At 49.7% G+C, this 21281-nt stretch overlaps 3 protein-coding genes across 3 annotated transcripts; all 3 read left to right on the forward strand.

The window, feature by feature from the left end:
* The first annotated feature begins 1103 nt into the window (after positions 1–1103).
* LOC128919371 (olfactory receptor 6F1-like) lies at positions 1104–3456 on the forward strand. The gene is made up of 2 exons (XM_054224666.1): positions 1104–1193; positions 2506–3456. The coding sequence occupies exons 1-2, from the start codon at positions 1104–1106 to the stop codon at positions 3454–3456; spliced, it is 1041 nt and encodes a 346-aa protein (XP_054080641.1).
* A 6801-nt stretch (positions 3457–10257) lies between these two features.
* LOC128919372 (feather keratin Cos2-3-like) lies at positions 10258–11033 on the forward strand. Its single transcript, XM_054224667.1, has 2 exons — positions 10258–10333; positions 10726–11033. Exons 1-2 carry the CDS (start codon positions 10258–10260, stop codon positions 11031–11033), a joined length of 384 nt encoding a protein of 127 aa, XP_054080642.1.
* A 955-nt stretch (positions 11034–11988) lies between these two features.
* LOC128919494 (feather keratin Cos1-1/Cos1-3/Cos2-1-like) lies at positions 11989–20823 on the forward strand. The gene is given in 4 exon segments (XM_054224792.1): positions 11989–11994; positions 12490–12554; positions 13547–13634; positions 20476–20823. Coding segments are annotated over 4 exon segments (507 nt in total).
* The last annotated feature ends 458 nt before the right edge of the window (positions 20824–21281 follow it).

The raw sequence follows: 21281 nt of genomic DNA on the forward strand, positions 1-21281 counted from the left end.
TTTACAAGGGCATGTAGTGATATGATGAGGGGGTCATGGTTTTAAACTGAAAAAGATTTAGATTAGATATTAGGAAGAAAATCATTACTCTGAGGGTGGTGAGACACTGGAACAGGATTTCCAGAGAAGCTGTGGATGCCCCATCCCTCAAAGCACTCAAGGCCAGGATGGATGGGGCTTTGAGCAACCTGGTGTAGTCAAAGGTGTCCATGCCTATGGCAGGCTGATTGGAACTAGGTGATCTTTAAGGTCCCTTCCAACACTAACCATTCTATGATTCCATGATTCTTTGATTCTGTGATCTGTACTTAGATCTTCACTTCAATGAAGTCTGAAGACTTAGGCCTTAACTGCAGTTAGAGGGTATGAAATGTGGCAAGTGAATCCCTTACCTTACTCTCTCTATATTCATGTGTCCATAGCTGCCTTTAGTTATCTCCCACCCTGGAGATTTCAAGACCATGTTAGCATCCAGCACCAAATACTTGACACTTCCAGTCTCTTGAGACACAGCTATGTCAAACATCTACTGCATGTCAGCAATAGCTACACAAGACAGCACTGAGTTCCTGAGAATGTTACGTACTACAGCTACAGGCAGGAGGCAAACACACAGCCTGACATAAACCTTAGAGAATTGTGTTGCTGTTCTTTAATTGGCCTGTGTGAAGAGAGAGCATTACACATCTGCAATAATTCCATGAAATCCCCAAAAGATCAAATTCCCTGTAGTACATAGAGGGAAAACAGAAAACCATCTCCTCAGTGTGGCCAGTTTGAGCTTCAGTGTGTTAATGAGATGAATATGGGGAAGTTATTATGCTAACGATGCTGGCGACTCTCTGATGTATGCTCTCATTATATGGAGCTAACCTGGAGAGACTTTACTCTGTGTGTGTGACACATGGGCACCTCTTTGTGGAAGGACAGTGGTGGCTGTGAGGGGGAAAGAAAACTGGGAGCACAAGCTGTCAATATCTACCAGGTGGATGGAGAGGAAGCAAGGTAAGCTTGAATTGAGTCGACATGGTGAGAGTTGTTCAGCCACACTTCTCCTGACATCACTGCACCCAGAGCTTCTCCAATAAATTAACCTCTTTCCAATGTTCTTCCTCAGCCAAAGAGACCATGGCTTCATCTGGAGGATGGTGCATGAAGAGATGTTGTTTGGATCATTTCCATTAGCTGAGCTGGTGAGTGAAGCCTGCCCAAGACCTCTAGCATTGACTTTCAATGCCTTGCACATTTAAAGAGAGCAAGGTTAAGGGGGATTTCTCTACTCTTCACCCACATGAGATTTCTGATATGTAAATTCCTAAAGAGAAGGAAAGGAGATAAAGGGATCCTTCAGATAGTGGTTCAGCTCCATCTATCTTAGATACCCATCTGAGCATGAGACCGGTTCTCCCCTAAAGAACTGATCAATAATCCTCCCTTGTCTGCAAGGAGGGCATAGATTACACCTTGCATTTTGGCTGGCTTCTCGGAAGAGGTACCCTGGATGGGATTCGACTCAGAAGATTTTGCTGTCAACCACTGAGGCATGGGTACCTCTGCCCAAGTTGAGCTGTCTGACTTACCCATCTGACCTTCTTGCTAGACTCCTGCTCTAGTCCTCAGGGACAATCTGACACTTCTAGATGGATTTTAGCCGTGTATATTAGATGAGATGAGCCATATCTCCCTAGTGCTTTTTCTCTGTACATTGAGAAAGAAGGAGGGTGAGATGAGGAGCTGAGATAAGAGTAATTCATTGTAGGTCTTTCAACTTGGTCAGCAGAAATCATTCCTCTGACTCTGAAGTGGCAAAATTTTAAAAAGATGAATCTTAACCCTAGCAGCTATGCTGAGAAGCAGACGTCAGTGGAAGTAATGGAGGTATTTGCAAAAGCTTCCTGTGCTGAGACTCGGAAGAAGGCAAATATACAAGGCCACGAGTCCTTCAGTAATAAGTGTCATACTAGCCTGCTGCCTGTGCTGCTGCCATCTCAATCAGAAGCCATTGTGATAAACTGACCTAGAAGAGGTGAGAAAATCTCTTCCAGTACCACATTATCATGATGGTTTTCTGATCCCTCAGTCTCATTTCCTGAAATCACAACTCGTTATTTCCTGCCCTAAGGAGTGCAAGTATGTTATTCCCTTCCTCACTGCAACAGCTTTTCACATAGCTGGAGACCCTCAGCCTGCTATCCATAGTTTCCTAAATGGGATTTTCATCTCACAGAAATGATTGCATTCCACATGTTCTAAAGGAGATGCCTGTGCTTGATCTGATAATTCTCCAGGTTCATTTGATGGTGTAGGCATGGTCAGATCTAGTTGTCCAAACATGTTTCTGCAGCAAAGGATTTCCCTGACAATTCTAACTTAGGGTAGATGCTGTTTTTCTGTGCTCTGCAACAACACTTTTTACAGGGATGATGGCTTTATTTCACTACTAGTGACATCTGAAGGACCATCACAGGCATGCAGACTCTCACAGAAACTTTCCTGTCTTTGCAGATGAACCTCAGCTCCTGGGAGAACATGGAAAATGGGACAAGTGTGGAAGAATTCATCCTTCTTGGCTTCCCAGGCACGTGGCACTTCCGGGTCTGCCTTGTAGTGGTATTTGCACTGACGTACTCACTGACACTAACAGGCAATGCATCCATCATAGCCCTCGTGTGGATGACCAAGAACCTCCATACACCAATGTACTTTTTCCTCTGTAATCTTTCCTTTCTGGAGATCTGGTACACTACGGGTGTTGTTCCCAAAGCCATAGGAGTCATGCTGGGGAGTAGCCAGACCATCTCCTTCAACGTCTGCATCCTCCAGTTGTTCTTTCTTCTCTCTTTAGGTTCCACTGAGTGTTTTCTCCTGTCTGTCATGGCCTATGACCGCTACTTAGCCATACGCTACCCCTTGAGATACAGCTCCCTCATGAGCAGTGTCCTCTCTGCTCGGCTGGTGCTCAGCTCCTGGCTGGGAGGCTTTCTGTCCGTCTCGCTGCTGGCCTTTCTGACATCCAGGCTGACTTTCTGTGGGCCACATGTCATCAATCATTTCCTCTGTGATATAGACTCCTGCCTCGCCCTCTCCTGCAGTGACACGTGGCCCGTGGAGATGGCAACCTTCCTAGTCTCCATAATCGTTGTGGTGGCCTCCTGTGTGGTCACTCTGATCTCCTATATATACATCATCTCTTCCATCCTGAGAATCCAGTCAGCTCATGGCCGGAAAAAGGCATTCTCCACTTGCTCTGCCCATCTCAGTGTCGTCACAATCTGGTATGGTTCCACCATGTTCCTGTATGTGAAGCCATCGGCCCAGAACTCCCTGGATCTGAACAAACTCATGAATATCTTTAACACAGTTGTAACTCCTTTGTTGAACCCCTTCATTTACACACTCAGGAACAAAGAAGTGAAGCAAGCTCTGGGGCAGGCTTTCACTTTCCAGAAAAAGTGAAGTGGCTTTTCAAAGGGCCTTGGTGGGAGCAAAGAGGTTCATCCCCTCCCTCCCATGACTTACACCCTACAGAAAGTCCTCACCAAAGCGTAACTGCACCTGGGCATCACAGGTAGTGAGAAGCCACCAGTTCCCCACTGAGCTCATCTCAGTCACCTCACAGCCATCTTAGGCTGGGCTGAGCCTTGATTCTAATGCTCCCACCTCCCTCTGTTCCCTCCTGGGTAAACTCAGAATGCCTCCCAGTGCTCTGAAGACCACCACTTGGAAAGGCTCACAAACCCCATCCAGAAGCAGCTCTCCAACAGAACACTGGATAGTCGCATAGGTTTGTATTCCAGTATAAAAAGTGCTTCATTTTGTCAGGGATTCATCTGAAGCCCCAAAAGAATTCCCGGCAGCTTGCCCACTGCTTTAGGAAATGGACATGTATTTCTCCATTTAGTCAGATGTTTTCTGGATGGATTTATGCCCCATTCTTGTGGCTGTTTCAGAAAATCATGCTCTGGTTCAAAACAAAATTTGGCATTTTCTGGTATTTCTCCCTATAGCCATTATTTCTAGCATAAGACAGTCAATAATATTTATATTCCTTTTCCTTTTCTCTATCTAGTATCTGAATGTACTTTTTAATGTTTAATTAAAAATATGCGAATCACTATGATTAATGCTAGATCTGTTAGGGAGTTTCCACATCTAAAACCCCACATCAGTCTTTAACAGTCCATTGTTCCACCCATTTCAGGCTTTGTTGTGGAACTACTTTAATAGGATTGGCATAGTCCCCAAACTGCAGAGCTGTGAAAGGCTGGCTGGGCAGCAAGTGTCCTTTTACACTCATTGGGAGGACACCAGCACTTCCAAAGGGCACATGCTTTTCCTCTCCTGGTTTTCATTTCAGAACAGATGAATCATGTTCTCAAAGCTCTTCTTTCTACACACTGACAGTGGAGTCCATGTGACCACTTCAGAAGGAGGAGGCGTCAACATGACAGATACACTTTTATTAACGGCGTAGGATTAATTTATCCTGCGTGTAGAGCTCTCCAAGTGAAGTGAATAAGTCTGGACTGAACATCTGCTTCTCCCTTCTGGAAGCAGTGGTCCTTCTGGAGGCAATTCACCAACCTCCTGTGTCCCTCTGTCCTGGCCACTTGGCTCTTAGACCTGCAGCCAGACCTGTGCCCAAGGATAGGTTACTTGCCCTAAGTACTCACTCCAGTGTACCGGCTATTTTAAGCAGAGGGCATTTACAAACCTAGTTTGGTTTGTTTACCGTATAACCTCCAAGTCAGGTTTCTTTCTTTCATATAAATAGGCAGTGCTATCCTGGAGCTCAGCATCCTGCACATGCAGAAACACGTGTGAGGTCTCCACAGACAGTGCAGAGGAGAACCTCCCTGATTCCACTTGTGGTTTCCATATGTCCACCTGCAGCAACATCTGATGGGACTGGGTCTGGTGCTGCTGGTGATGCCACATCGCTCCACTCCCCAGTATCTTTCCTTCTTTCAGCTACGTATGTATTAGCAGCACATTCAAGAATTACCAGTACCTGCAAATTGATTTATTATTATTATTTATTATTTATCTTATTCCTTCTTTGATGCCCATTACTCCTGACATCTCCCAGATTATTTGCCATATCCAACTGCAGCTTCTGCTCTCCCTACGGAAACACTTCCAGATTCACAGTCAGAACTCACATCTCTCTGCTTCCACCACCAGTTGTGCAAACTCTTGCCTCATTCTCCCCAGCCTGAAAGTCACATCCACCAAAATCAGCCAGTCCCACCAGGGCTGACAGGAAAATCAGGACCATGTCACGCTCTGTCTTCACGGGGTGCCCAGGGACCTACGAGCAGGAGGGACCTGAGGCTTGCACCTTCACCTCTTCTTCTACCTCTGCCAGATCAAAGCCCACAGCCCAGAGGGTGGAGTAAAACTCTCTCCCTGCTGCTCCAGCCAGGCCTCTTTGGGCCTTTCCCCCCAACCTCTACCACAAGGCAGCCCTCTAGAGACATAAAAGAATCATGGTTTGAGTACTGTCCCTCTAAGGGACAGGGATGCCTCGAGAACTTCTCCTGACACCCACCACCTAGCCAGCTGCACAGGCCTGCACCCAGCTCTGCAGGAGAGGGAGAAGGCACCCCTGCACCCACCCATGTCCACCCTGTCCCTGGGACTGTCTGGATGGAGAGAGGACCAGGCACACACTGAAGTGCCTTGGACCCAGGTGTCACACACTCTTTCCCTTCTCCTCTGGCCATAGAAGAGGAACCTGAAGAGAAACATCTCTGTGAAGAGCATCTGCTCCAGAAACCAGCTGCACAGGGACAGACACACTGCCTCACTCTGGCAGGGGGAGGACATGGCAACACAGCTCTCTGTTGTGCAGGCAGTCCTTCTGCGTCCCTTCACTTACCCACATTACCCACAGCCTCCAGATGCTTCTCCCACCCTGGGCCCCAGAACCTCAATACCCAGGCAAGCAAAAGGCCTACTTGATTTTCATGTCTTCTGGTGTCTGCTGCCTGGAGCAGGGCTCCTCTGCCTCTTCTCACCCAGGGCCTTTCTCACACAGTTGGCAGGGACTGCAGGAAGCACGTTATTGGCACACCAGCCCCCATTCACAGCCACGCTCCCACAAGTCCTTTACTGTCCTGTTGTTCAGTCGAGGCCGTGGCAGAAGGACAGTGGGCTGCCGTCTGCTCTCCAATGACTGCAAACCTGCCAGGAGTTCCCTTGGAATACAACTATGGCTGCCACGACATGCCCCAGCTGAGGTCGGGGACAGTGCTGAACTTTCCCTCTTCCAGGGACAGGCATGGGAAGGAAGCCCCGTTGGGCAGACTGGCGGTGTTCCCAGGTGGGAGAGGGCTGAGCTGGGACTGTCCCCTTGCCTCCACCACACACATCCAGCCCTGCCTGTGTCAGTTTATGCTCTTGCACCAGTGTATCCTGAGGCACTTCCACAACTTCCCTATGTCAGGGCCAGGCGAGCCACAGGGTGCTGGACCAGTGGTCACCCACCACTGACAGCTGCTCCAGTGGGTCCAGCAGCAGTTTGGAACCTTTTAGAAGGCTCATAAGGAGTTTGGAGCCTCAGCCAGGGAGCAGATGGTGCCAGTGGATGAACTCAGTGGACTGTTTGTTGGGGTGTGAGCAGTTGATGCTGATTCTGGTGTGCTTGGTGGTCTCTGACAATGGTTCCTTCTGCACCTGGGCTCTGCCCACAGCCACTGCTGAGAAAGGAGAAGGAAAGGCCAAAAATCACCAAAGATCATTCATGTCTGATGGTGTGTTTCACAGAGAAATGTTTGGGAAAAGTGCCAGTGAAACAGAGCTGGACCGGAACAGATGGGGACATGCGCCACAGGGACAGGGATAGAGAGTGATCCTGATGTGGTTTTGTGGAGTGAGGGGAAATGGCTTGAAAGAAATTTGATATAGATGCATGGAGAGACAGCATGAATGTCAGATGCATGGATGGATGGATGGATGGATGGATGGATGGATGGATGGATGAAGAGACGAAGAGTAGACAGGAGAGCTGGGAGTATTACAGTGCAGCAGAGAGGGCCGAATTTGAACAAGAATGAACCCTGAATGCACAAAGGGATACATGGATGTATAGAATAATTGAAAGGTGCAGGAAAGCAAATTTGTGCCTACAGACATGAAGAAAGCAGAGGGAAAGATGAGAGAGGGCTCTCAGAGAGCAGGAAGAGGGGCTAGACATGGTAGATATGTGGATACATGGGTCAAAAGATGGATGGATGGATGGATGGATGGATGGATGGATGGATGAAAAGAGAGAGGAACACTGGCAGGGAGAGTGGGTGTTACAGTAAAGGACAGAGGACTAAATTCAGGGCAATAATTGCTGAATGCACAAAGGAAAGAGTGTGTATTTTGAAAGGTAGCCATATATGCAAGCAAACTCATACCAATAGAGTTGATGGACACAATGCAAGAATACTGAGTGAGGACTCAGAATTGGCAAAGAGGGACATGAGATGGCAGACAGACAGGGAGGGGGAGAGGCTCCATGAAGAACGACACAGCCCTGGCCGCCCAGAGTTGATGCCTGCTCTACACACTCAGTAGCACCAAGGCCAGCCCCACCAGCCCTGCACATCCCATCCTCTGCAGCCCACATTTCACTGTCCACTGCCAGCCCAGGCTGTCTGCTCTGGCCCCAGCATCTCCTCTCTGCTGCTGTCACACACTGCTACCAGCTCTGCCCGGGGGCTGGGCCATGTGCCAGCACCGCTCTTCTCTCTCTCCTCTCAACAAGTAGTTGTAGAAAGCAAGAAGGTCTCCCATGAGCCACCGCTTCTGCAAGATAAGCAGGCTCAGTTCACTCAGCCTCTCCTCGCAAGTCATGTTAGCCAGCCTCCTAATCAAAATGGTGGCCTTTATTGGATTCACTTCAGTATGTCAATATCCTTCCTGGACTGGGGAACGCCAACCTGGTCACAAATGGGCCAGAGGGGCAGGATCACTTTCCTGGACCTGATAACAACATGGTGACTAACTCAGATCAGGATACATTTGGTCTTCTTTGGCGCAAGGGGACACTGTGATGTCATGTTCAGCTGTGTTTCTTCTAAAATCACACATAATTTTCAGTGGATCTTCTTCCTAGACAGCCAGCCCCTAGCCTGTATGACTGCATGGGCTGGTTCCTCCCCTAGGCTCAAAACTTTACCTTACTGTTTTTGACCTCCATGACATTCTGGTCAGCACATTTTCCACGGTCACAACTCTTTGTGCCTGGTAGTCCAGACAAGTTTCCACCCACCTTATCATCCTCTAACTGAACCCATTTGTCTCCAATTTGGTCATAAAGGAAGGATGGGAGAGACGGTCAAAGGTATTACGAAACTTTAGCTAGACACATGGCCTGCTCTTCCCTTGTCCATGGTGCCCATCACCTCAGGAGAAAGCAAAGGGGCTAGCCTTTGGCTACACTAGAGCCTCAACTCAGAAACAGCAGCTCCACAGAGAGAAGAATCTGCCCTGGCAGGGCTCCCTAGCACTTCTCTCAGCAAGGTCACTAAAGGGAATGGGGAAAACATTGTCTGCACTCACTCCATGTGGGACCTGAGCCCAGGCAGGCAAACATTCAGGCAGAGAGATTGGCTCAGGAATTCTATATACTGTGTGATACCCTTGTTGGAAAGAGGGCTGCTTCTGGATACCCCTGTGCCATAGCAGCAGGGTTTGTGGGGAGTGGCCTTGAATCTAATGTCCTTTCCCTCCCAGGGGGGTTGCTGGGCACTTATACTGAGATTCTAATGTGGCACATGAAGGTGCTAGGGGCTGAACATCGAAGTGGTCATCAGCTGTTTGGCTCCCACTGAACAACACACAGTGCTTCTGTCCTTCCACTCAGAGCACAGTGATATCAGGCTCTGCGCTCCTTTAATTCAGTACCTGCTTGGTCCAAGATCTCAGCCCCTGCCTGACACAGCACCAGGTCAATGAGCTGTAGAAGTACATTTGGCATTGACTTGAACATGAAGGAGGGCTGTGTCCCACCCCAGAAATCACCAACACTTCACTGGAAGCAGATCCATTTGGACATGGCCTGCACAAGGTGGGCAGGATTCCTCAGCCTTTCTCCAGGCCCATAAAGAAAACCTCACCCTTTTGACCTCTCTAGAAGCTATGTCATGGCCTGGAGAGGCAGGGAGCGAGGACTGTCAGCCATGCTGAAGTGTTCCCCATGTTGCTATACTGAATTATACTAAGGATCCAAAGTGATGTGATATGGTTCTTGTTGGGGCCTGGAATCATCACCAGTGGAGCATGAGCTTTGGAGGGGCAAGCGAAGGAGGCAGGGACTGCATTTCAGTGCCTCTTTCCTGGACAGAGCTCTAGCAGGCTGGTGCCATTACCACTCATTGCACTCAGGCTCCAGCTGTCACTGGGAACCTGCTGCTCTCCAGTGCTCATGAACAGAGCAGTGGAGAGTGTCCCTGCCATGAGCAACGCAGTCTGTGAGGAGAGACACAAAGGAACACACACATGCTCATGTGGACCTTTGTGGAACCACGCACAAATTTTTCCACCCACATACATTCCCACTAACCTAGCTGCACACAAGAGCACACAGCACAGGAACACACACAGGAACTCAGCCAACTGTGGATTCTGCTGAGGACAGCGAGGGAAAACAGTGGCAGGGCTACAGCATTCTGGGGAATGATGAGGCCCCAGGCATGCCCATGCCATTTTTTTGTGTACTCACAGACTGCACAGAGTGGGGTAGAGTCAAACAGGCCACAGTTTTTTCCTGAGGGCAGTGTTAGGCAGGATGGAGTCAAAACCTAGCAGCACAACACACAGATCCTGGGGAGGCAACAACAAATGACCATTGGGGTGAGCTTAGGATGGAGGGAAAGACAAGGACAGAGCGTGCCCTTATTCATGGGAGCCCTTGGGCGTCCAGTTGAGGACGGCTTGAGCTTCTTCCTGAGAACAACAATTCAAACAGCCCCAACAGAGTGACCCAGGCTGATGTCACTTGCCTGCTCTGGACCTGTCCAGCACTTGAGCTGTCTCTTCCACCCGCACTGCTGCATTCCTGCCCTAGAAATCCTGGGGCCTTTCATCCCAGTGATCACAGGAAGCCTTCACTGGGGAATGGGCATGGAACAAACCTGGAAATGAAAAGGCAGTAGTGCAGGAAACCAAAGCACAGCTCATATCATTAGCTGTGATGGTTTGCATTCAAGATGAGCTTGTGCAAAAATTGTTACCTCTGCAAAGGATGCCTCTGGTGCTGCGGCAATGAAGGGCAGGTATAAAAGCCAGCGCAAGTCCCTGCTCTCTCATCCACTTCTCTGGCCTCCTTCTTGGGAACCAGGTGAGTCTGAAACCCCTCCTCCTTCTCTTCCAAAGAGAGATCTCCGCTTCATGGACATCTCAGCTGATGTTGGCTTTGGCATATGTTGGGTCTTGGAGCACATTGTCACGGCAGAGGGAAGAGGGAAGAAGGTCAACTTAGAGAGAGGCTGGGACATGACTGTGGTGCCTTTTGATTTATGCACTAGGAGAGAGCTTCCTTGGGTCAAGCTGCTCTTCTTAGGGCTCTGGCTGGATGAGGCAATGAAGACCATCTGTCTGCTGGCACAGTCTACAACCTCCCACTCATTGGTGGCTTTGGTTCCTTTGTAACAGAGTAACCAGGCTACTCCTCACCCACCTTTGTGCTCTCCTTCCTCTCTACTTTCTCCCAGGTGCACCTCCAGCCCCAAGACATGTCCTGCTACAACCAGTGCCTGCCCTGCCGGCCCTGTGGCCCCACCCCACTGGCCAACAGCTGCAATGAGCCCTGTGTCAGGCAGTGCCAGAACTCCACCGTTGTCATCCAGCCCTCCCCCGTGGTGGTGACCCTGCCTGGCCCCATCCTCAGCTCCTTCCCACAGAACACCGTTGTGGGATCCTCCACCTCCGCTGCCGTTGGCAGCATCCTCAGCTGTGATGGAGTGCCCATCACCTCTGGGTGCTGTGACCTCTCTGGCATTTCCAGCCGCTACTATGGCAGAAGGTGCCCTCCCTGCTAAAGCTGCTGTGCATATCTCTTAGGGAGCCTCCCTAAGATCTCTGCATATGGTGCTGGACAGATGATAAATCTTCAGGCCATTGCTTTCACAGGAATCAACCATCTATAGCTCCTCCTGAAAACTCTGTCAGGAAGGGGACAGCCTGGGCTCTTTGAAAACATGGCCCATGTCTTTCCTTCTTTTTTTCCACCTACCTCTTTTCCTCTCTTTTCATTTTTTCCTTCTTATTCCTGGGCTGTTAGAGGTTCCAAAACCACTCTGCACTCTTCATGAGCTTCACCATGGCCAAGGGGCAGTCTCTCACTTGCCCCTCCTGATCCCTGCACTGAGGGCCTTTGCTTGGAGTGACCTCAGTTTCCTCTTTAGGTTCATTAAAGATTTCTGCATCCCAGCTTGGGCCTCCGAGTCATCCTTTCATCCATGTATGCCCTCCCAAGCTGCCCAGGAAGAATGGCTTTGATCATGGCAGGGAATATGATGATGGTATAAGGGGACCCTTCACAACTCTCAGTAGAATGGGAGGTTGGAATACACTGCAGGGGTGTGTCTTTGGGCTACTATCCTGTGGCAGTATGCAAAACAACCCCAGCTGCCCCAGAGCAAGTGGCAATCACAGAATCACAGAATCACAGAATTGGAACTCCACAGAAGTTGGAAGGGACCTTCTGAGATCATCTAGTCCAACCCTCCTGCTAAAGCAGGTTCACCTAGAGCAGGTTTATAGGAAAGCATGCAGGCGGGTTTTGAATATGTACAGAGAAGAAGTCTCTCTGGGCAGACTTTTCTAGTGCTCTGTCACCCTCAACGTAAAGAATTTTTTTCTCATATTGGGATGGAATTTCCTGTGTTTCAGTTTTTGCCCATTGCCCCTTGCCTTGCAGTACCTCTGCCCAGACAGAGGTCCTGCAAAATCCTCTGCTGTCCTCAACTGGCAGCTAGGACTCTTTGCCAAGCCATGAAGGCAAGCCACCCTGCAGGCTTATGGGAGTGGGGTGCCTCCTGTTCTGGTCAGTGCTCTGCTGGGGCAGGAGGAGAGGACAGAAGATGTCCCCAAAGATTGGCAGGAGTGTGTATGGATGGAATAGCCTTGGGGATGGTCCACTGATTTTCCCTCAGTAAACCCATGTGAGCTGCTCTCAGTCACTTTATTGACCTCCGTGAGTTTGGAAAAGGCTTCTAAGAGCTTCTTTAGAGACTGAGTGGACACTGAACAGTCAGCTCCTTGAACACCCCTGGATGTATTCCAGCTGGTCCCACGGTGTAATCTATGTTCAATTGGTAGTAAGAGCTCCTTAAATTCTTTATTCTGTTGTGGGCGCTGCTTCATTCCCAGGGAGTCTCTCCTAGGAGGCTCATGTATATGATGGGCCTGAGGAGGAGCCATATCAGTAAAAACTGAGGACAAATATCCATTGTGCACTTCAGTCTTTCCCTATACCATGTTCTTTTAATTCAGTCCAAGTACCTGTTCAGTCCAAGGTCTCAGCCCCTGTCACAGCATCAGGCTGATGTGCCGCACAGGTACATCTGACATTGACTTGGACATGAGGCAGGGCTGTTTCTCACACCAGACACCACTGTCACTGCACTTGAAGCAGACCCACTTGGACATAGCCTGGATGAAATTGGCAGTATTTTTCAGCCTTTCTCCCTGTCCATAAAGCAAACTCCATTCTGCTGAACTCCCTAGATCTGGGGAGAGCTGGAGACTGCCAATCATACTGAGGCATTCCCAATATTGTTTACACAGAATAGATCTAAACTAGTGTGAAACTGCTTGTTGGGGCCTGGAATCATCAGCAGCAGAGTGTGAGCTTTGGAGCATTAGGAAAAGGAAGACTGAAGAAGAGCAGAACAATCCCTCATAAGAGGGATGCATACACATGCGCACACAGTCTCACGCAAATCAGCATGGAATCTTCCACAAATTTTTGCATCCATGTGCATTCACACAAACCCAGCTGTGCACAAGTGCACACAAGACAAGAACACACGTAGGAACACAAGAAACCGTGGACTCCGCTGTGGACATCTGGGGATGACTGCAGCAGGGCTACAGCATTCTGGAGAAGGACAAGGCCCTAGACATAGGACACACACCCCTCTCCCTGGCACAGAAAAGGAGAACGCAAAACAGGCCAGCCGAATTTTCCTGGCAGAAGTGTTAGGTGAATACAGTCAAACCCAGCAGCTGAGCCACTTCTTGCTAATGGGGCCACAAAGAGCCCCAAAAGAGTGACCCAGGCTGACATGGTTTGCCTTTACTGGACTCTACCAGCATTTAAGCTAAGTCCTCTACCCATGCTGACATGTTTTGCACTGGAAATGCTTGGGCCTCTCATCGTGTCATGCTAAAGATGACCCCACTGGGGAATGTGCCTGGCATAAAGCAGGAAATGGAAAGACAGCAATCCAGGAAGCCAAAACACAGCCCATAACATTAGTGGGGATGGTTTGCATTCAAGATGAGCTTGTCAGCAAACAATCACCTCTGCAAGGGATGCCTCTGGCAGCCCGGGGCAGTTAAGGTGCATGATAAAAGCCAGCCCAGCTCCTTGCTTTCTCATCCACTCCTCTTGCCTCCTTCTCCTTGGGAGTCAGGTGAGTCTGAAGACCCTTCTCCTTCTCTACTCTCTCTAAAAGGAGTTCTCACCTCAATGGCTCTCTCAGCTGATACCAGTTCTCTTCTATGCCAGATCTTGGGACTGCTTGTCACAAGAGGGAAGTGGGGAGAAGGTTAGGCATGGAGGGAGGCTGGAAATGTACTGAGGTGGCTTTTGGGCTATAAGCAAGGAAATAGCCACAAAATACCTGGTGGCTGTTTTGGGACCATGGCACGATGAAGCCAAGAAGCTATTGCAAATCTCCGCACAGACTCCACCTCCTGGAACTGTCTGTGCCTTGGCTCCCTATGGTGTGGTGACAGGCTGCTCCTCACACATCTCATGTTTTGTTTCCTTCCTCTCCTACCTCACAGGTGCATCTCTGACCCACAGATATGTCCTGCTATAATCAGTGCCAGCCCTGTGGGCCCTGTCAGCCCTGTGGCCCCACCCCACTGGCCAACAGCTGCAATGAGCCCTGTGTCAGGCAGTGCCAGAACTCCACCGTTGTCATCCAGCCCTCCCCCGTGGTGGTGACCCTGCCCGGCCCCATCCTCAGCTCCTTCCCGCAGAACACCATTGTGGGATCCTCCACCTCCGCTGCCGTTGGCAGCATCCTCAGCTGTGATGGAGTGCCCATCATCTCTGGCTGCTGTGACCTCTCCTGCATTTCCAGCTGCTACCGTGGCAGCAGATGCCCCCCCTGCTAAAGCTGTTTTCAATGGCCTCGTACGAGGACCCCCTGGAACTCAGAACGTTATGCTGGTCGGAGGGTCAAATTTTTTGTCATTTTTTTAAGAGCAGCTGACCAACTCTGGCTTGCCCTGCAAGGGGAAGCTGAAAGGTAGCATCCTGGGCTCTCTGAAAACATGGCCAATGTTTACCTTTCCTGTCTTCCACTCACCCTTTTTCTCTCTTTTCTTTCTTGTCTGATGCCCCCCTCAAAGCCTGCTGTGAGGAATCCAGAAGCGAGTCTGGAGGGACCTGCTAGCCTGTCTCCCTTTGCTAGGCAGGTTAACAGATGCCCTGTGGGAACTCTACCACAGCAAAAGGGGAACATATTCTGGCTGCTCTTGGTTGTCCTCACACTGGGGGCCTCCACTTAGTGTGACCTCATTTCCCTCTTTAGACTCATTAAACAATTGCTGCAACCCTGCCTGTGCCCTTTACATGGTCTTTCCATCTGCACACTGACTGTGGAGGGAGAAACTCATCGCTTTCCAGGAGGAATTAGGTGGGGGTACAGGGGAACCTTTCATCACTCCTAGAGGCATTGGAGGGTGGGACACACTGCAGCGAGTCCTCTTTCAGGCACTGCCTCTTGAAGCTGAAGAAGACATCCCTGGTTACTCCACAGCCAATGGCCATCAGTCCTTTCTTTGCTGTGACTCTGTTCAGAAATACCCCCTTGGCCATGGACCATGTCATGTGAAATGGAATCCTGACAACTGCTGTCCTGCAGAGAGGAACCGTGGGCATGTAGGAGGCCTGGGAAGTGTGCAGTCCCACAAGCTCTTGGGGAAAGAATGCTCCTCTTGCTTTGGGTGGAGCTGTGCTGGGCAGGGAGGCTCAGAAGACGGTAATCCCAAAGGATGACAGGAACTGTGAATGGATGAATAGCCTTGGGGATGGCCCACATTTCCTACTCCACCTGCCACTTCCTTCCATCTCCTGATCTAGGGGCCACGGTCAGTATGTCATGACATGAGCAGCAGGGCCAGCTTCCCCATGCAGCCCTATCATCCTTCAGGATCCGTCATGGCCCATCTGTTGCCAAAACAACTGAGGTGTTCACAAGTTACTATTGGTATCAGCTACAGCAGGCCATACACTGTCCCCTGTGCCAGGGAACCCAACACCCTCTTGGCTGAAGACAGGCCTAGGACAGTGACGGTGCCCAAACACACAACACTGCTCTGTGCTGTCTTGCCTTTCCCAAGTAGGGAGCAGTTTTCCTGAGGCCCAGGAACTCTACGGCCCCAAAAGTGCCACAACCCCACTCTGATCTGGAAAGTTGTTATGTGAAAGCAGGTATTCCCAGCTCCGTGGAGACATGGCAGTAACTGGGACCTGATTTTGTGCTCAACAGGATCCATGAGTTGTCTGTGAATGGCACAGGGCATGTACCATATCAACCATAGGGCACATGTTGGGGTGTCTTCCCCCAGGGACCAAGGTCCTTCAGCATTCCCAGAGGCCTGTGGCTGGAGTGGCCTTTGTGCTCTGTGCAGCACTGCTGCTCCCCACACACAGGCAAGGGCCTTCCCACAACTACAGACCCTGTGGTCCTGTGCTGTAGGAGTTTGCCCTCACACAGACCCCGCACACTGCCAGAATCAGAGGACCAGGATGGAGGACAGGGTTATTCCTCTATGCTGGAGGCTGCTTAGCTGGAAAGCAGCTTTGCAGAAAAGGACCTGTGTTATCCTGCTGGACACCAAGTTGATCACGAGGCAGAAATGTGCACTTTCCTCAAGAAGGCTAACAGTGACCTAGGCTACATTTAAGAGGAGTGTTACGAGCAGGTAGAGGGAGGTGATCCTTTCCCTCTACTCAGCACTGGTGAGGTGACACCTGGAGTACTGGTTCCAGTTCTGGGCTTCTTAGTACAAGGGAGATATGGACATAGTGGAAAGAGTCCAATGAAGGGTCACAAAGATAACTAAGAGACTGGAGCATCTCTCCTATGAGGTAAGGCTGAGAGAACTGGAACCGGTTACCCTGCAGAAGAGAAGGCTCAGGGGGCATCTTATCAATGTGTGACAGGTTGACCTTGGCTGCCTGCCAGGTGCTCACCAAGATGCTCCATCAATCCTCATCCTCAACTGGACAGGGGGACAAAATATGACAAAAAGTTCATGTGTCAAAATAAAGACAGGGAAATGACTCAGCAATTACTGTATGTGTAAAACAGACTCGACTTGGGGAAATTAATTTAATTTATTGACAATCAAAATCATAGCAGGATAATGGAAAATAAGAACAAATCTAGAAGCATATTCTCTCCAACCCTCCTTCTTCCCGGGCTCAGCTTCACTCCTTGACTTCTCTGCCTCCTCCCCTCAAGTGGCACAGGGGAACAGGGGAACAGGGTTGCAATATGTTGCATCATGTGCTCTCTCTGTCACTTTTTCCTCCTCATGCTCTTCCACAGCTCCAGCATGGGGTCCCGCCCATGGGAGACAGTTCTTCACAAACTTCTCCAAAGTGGGTCATTCCCACAGGCTGTTGTTCTTCACAAACTGCTCCGGCATGGTTTCTTTCCACAGAGTGCAGTTCTTCAGGAACAGATTGCTCTGGTGTGGGTCCCTCATGGGGCCGCAGGTCCTAACTGAAAACCTGCTCCTGTGTGGGCTCCTCTGCATGGGACAACAGTTACTGCTAGGAACCTGTTCAGGCTTTCCATGGGGTCACAGCTTCCTTTAGGGTACATCTACCTGCTCCAACATGGGGTCCTCAACAAGCTGCAGGGTGGATATCTGCTCCACCATGGACCATGGAATCTTTGCTCCAGTGCCTGTAGCTCCCATGCCACCTACCCCTCCTTCTTCACTGACCTTTGTGTCTGCATAGTTGTTTGCTCTCACATATTCTCACTCCTTTCTCCCAGCTGCTGCTGCACAGTAGTTTTTTACCTCTTCTTAAATATGTTATCAGAGAAGTGCTACCAGGTTTGCTGATTGGCTCAGCTTCAGCCAGCAGTGGGTCCATCTTGGAGCTGGCTGTGATACCATAAGCTGGCGAGTAAGGGCACTCTAAGTCTCAATTTTGGAGTGTTAGAAAGCAGGCATTCTTTATTGCAGTGCTGGGCACACAGGGGATTACTCCGCTTACTGTGCACACCAAATTGCTCAACTACGAAGGTTATAAGCAATCAGAATATACATATTCATTACATTTCCCAGAAATGTTTAACATATTCATATTACCACCTAGAACTCGTTAATGTATGTAAATGTCCTTGACACATGCGCATCTATGTCCATTGGTGGTCTTCCAGGGTCCTCTGGTGGGCATCTTCCTCACCATGCGTTGATAGTCCTCCTCACCATGCCCACTGATTGAACTCGGTCTTTGTGCATACTCAGTTTGTCTTTTGGTTTAGTTTGCAACTCTTGTTTTCACAAAGCTAGCTTATATCTAGCATCTCTCCCTGCCTATTCTACTCAAGGATACAATGTCTCAAAGCTTCTTTTATCAAACTAAATCTAGCAGATGTTTAACCCATCCGCTTACAAAGTATTTCAAACTTAGCTACATTATTCCAGTAAGGAGGGAAGCACATGTTCTTTTTAACTCCGTATCAGTAGGGCCTGAGGTGCCTTCCACCCCAGTGTTCTATGCTGTTCAAGGCTACTGTATCACCACCTACTGTATCAGCTGGAACTGGCTTCATCCAACATACGGGCAATTTCTAGCATCTTCTCACAGAAGCCATCCCTGGAACCCCCTCCACTACCAAATCCTTGTCATATAAACCCAATATGCTACATATACAAATAACTGAAGGGAAGGTGCAAAGAAGACAGGGAAGGTACAAAGAAAACTCTTCTCAGAGGTGCCCAATGACAGGACCACAGGCAACGAGCACAGGCTGAAACACATGAGGCGGAGTCTGAAACATCAGGAAATGCTTTTTTACTATGAGGGTGACTAAACACTGGTACAAGTTGCCCAGCGAGGTTGTTGCATCTCCTGGCTGAACATCTCCACCTTCCTTGGAGATATTCAAGATCCATCAGGACATACTTATGGGCAACCTGCTCTAGCTGACCCTGCTTCAGAAGGGTGGTTGGACAAGGTCATTTCTAGTGGTCCCTTCCAACCTCAACCATTCTGTGATTCTCCAAAAGAATTTTTACAAAGTAACTTTTCCCACAGTTGCTATGCCCTTCCAGGACAGTAGAAAAGGGGTACTTCCAGTGCATGCCCATGATCAAAAGCCTTAAAGAAGGCTTTTAAATTTTCTGTCAGTACTCTTTTCTGCATCTTCCAAAAGGGCCTCGGTTTCTATTGCCCACTTCTGCTTGTTCCTGGTGATGCAGCACCTCTCTATCACGATCTTTACAGGGTTGTCACTGTCTAGATTTACACTGTAATCCAACATGAGACCCCTCAGTGCCTCAAAATTGATCTTTCCTCTGTTTGTTGCATTTAGAGTGATGCCTTTAACCTCTAAATTACACTTTTATCTGACTGCAAGAAGCTGTAGGATTTAGGGCCTGATGACACAAACTCCACTATATGGTCATCTGGCAGACACTCGCCCATCAACTCACTGGGCAGGGTGATCCCAGACTCCTGCAAGACTCATAGACGGCTCATCAGACTCACAGAGGCTGTATCAAGATAAAGGCAATGGTCTTGCAGTGAGAGATTGTAAAGTTCTAGGTGTGCATATGCAGTTGTGAAGCAAGCTACAGAAATGTTAGTGTTGTATTCCAGGGTCATGTACACTTTGGCGTGATTCCATGAAACAGCACCTGTATCCCCATCAATAAAAGCACAAGAGGACATATTATAAGCTGGAGAAAAGAGGTAACCATGCAACTCATCTGGTTGTCTGCAAGGTTGATGTTGAGTAGGTTGAATCCCTGTCCAAATTTTCCCCAGAGGATTTAAAAATAACTGCCATTTGTCATTTTGCAGGTTTTTTCTCACTATGTTCAGACCACAAAATGACATATCTCTGCATGTCAAGTCTGAAGTTTCAACAAGTTTCATGTAGTGAGTAAAGCCTGATGTAAATTAATAACTCTGTATGCTTCTAGATATTGTCTAACTCCAAACCCCGGGATCAGCATGTCCCACTGCCTGATGCGCTCCATGGAAGCCATGAGGTGGACTGCTGCTTCCTCTGCCCCTGCTGTTTTTGAGGGTGGAGCCAAAATGTACCCTCAAACGCTCCCTCAGGAATTGGGAGTGCAGCAGGCAGCCTGCACAGAGAAATATCCTCAATGTGTTGGAGGGAGGGAGGGAAAGAGGGAGGGAAAGAGAAAGACACAGCATGTCCTCACGCAAGTGAAGCTCTCGGGTGACCAGCCAAGGATTGCAAGACTGGGAGCACCTGGGACCCATCCCTTCAATGTAACCATAGCAACCCCACCAGCATGCCCCAAGCCAACATCATCTGCCTACACTGCACCCATCCAGCACTTGAGCTGAGTCTTCTGTCCTCACTGACACATTCCTGCCTTAGAAATACTGGGGCCTCTCAATTCCAGCAATCAGAAGAAGCCACGATGTGGAAATGTGTCTGCATAAACCAGGAAATGAAAATGCGGCATTGGGAAAACAACCACTCAGCCCATGTCATTAGCTGGGATGTTTTCTGTTCATCATGAGCAGCTTAGACAATTGCCACTTCCGTAGAAGCTACCTCTGGGCCCAGGGCAGGTCAGGGTCACCATAAAAGCCAGCCCAACTCCTCGCTCTCCCATCCAAATCTCTCTCTTCCTTCTCCTTGGAACCAGGTGATTCAGAAGCCCTTTCCCTGTGTTGTTTCCTGCTCATGCAGATGTGTACTCCTCCATCCTATAGTGGGCTGTGGTGCTGATCTCCATGAGAAGGGGAAGAGGGGTGAAGGTCTGAGTCAGAGAGTGTCTGGGACTTGCTTGAGGGAGTTCCTTTTTTAATAGATAGGCAGCAGAGTCCTTGGCCCTATAGACACTTTGCAGTCCCATGTCTGGACAAGGTTAAAAAACCCTCTTTCCTGCCATCCCAGTTTCTAAAGCATGGCTTGGCAGGTGACTGAAACAATTGCAGTGGCGTCATTGAATCATTGCAGACTGATCCTCACAGGTCACTGTGCTATGATTCCACTCTAACCTCTCTCTCAGGTGCACCTCTGACCCAGAGACATGTCCTGCTACGACAAGTGCCAGCCCTGCTGCCCGCCCTGCCTGCCCTGCCAGCCCTGTGGCCCCACCCCGCTGGCCAACAGCTGCAATGAGCCCTGTGTCAGGCAGTGCCAGAACTCCACCGTTGTCATCCAGCCCTCCCCCGTGGTGGTGACCCTGCCTGGCCCCATCCTCAGCTCCTTCCCGCAGAACACCGTTGTGGGATCCTCCACCTCCGCTGCCGTTGGCAGCATCCTCAGCTGTGACGGAGTGCCCATCAACTCTGGCTGCTGCGACCTCTCCTGCATTACCAGCCGCTACTGTGGCAACAGATGTCAGCCCTGCTAAAGCTGCTGGCAACGTCCCCAGGCGAGGACCTCCCAACACCTCAGGCATGATGCTGGAAAGGAGATAGAGCTTTGAGGCATTATATTTAGAGCTTTGGGCCATTGTTGCCTTCTCCTACTCTCTTCTCTCTCTTCCTTACCTTTCCCGTCACCACCTCCCAACGCCAGCCTTGCAGCGACCTGTTGGTCTCCCTCCCTCCGCAGGGCAGGCAGTCGGACACCCTGCAGCAGCTCCACCGCATCTTAGTGGCTGCCCCCGGTGCTCCCTGTCAGCCCCCTCCTTTTCCTCTTTAGACTCATTAAAGCTGTGCTGCATCCAAGCCCGTGCCTCCGAGTCCTCCTTCCTTCTGCGGCAACTCCTCCAGTCTGCTCAAGGGAAAAGGTGGAGAAAGTGGGCAGTGGGACTCACTGCAGTGCTTTTTGGTTTGCCTCCTTTCCCTTGGAGCTGAGGAAGACATC

Source organism: Rissa tridactyla, chromosome 19, assembly GCF_028500815.1.
Source record: "Rissa tridactyla isolate bRisTri1 chromosome 19, bRisTri1.patW.cur.20221130, whole genome shotgun sequence".
Lineage (NCBI taxonomy): Eukaryota > Metazoa > Chordata > Aves > Charadriiformes > Laridae > Rissa > Rissa tridactyla.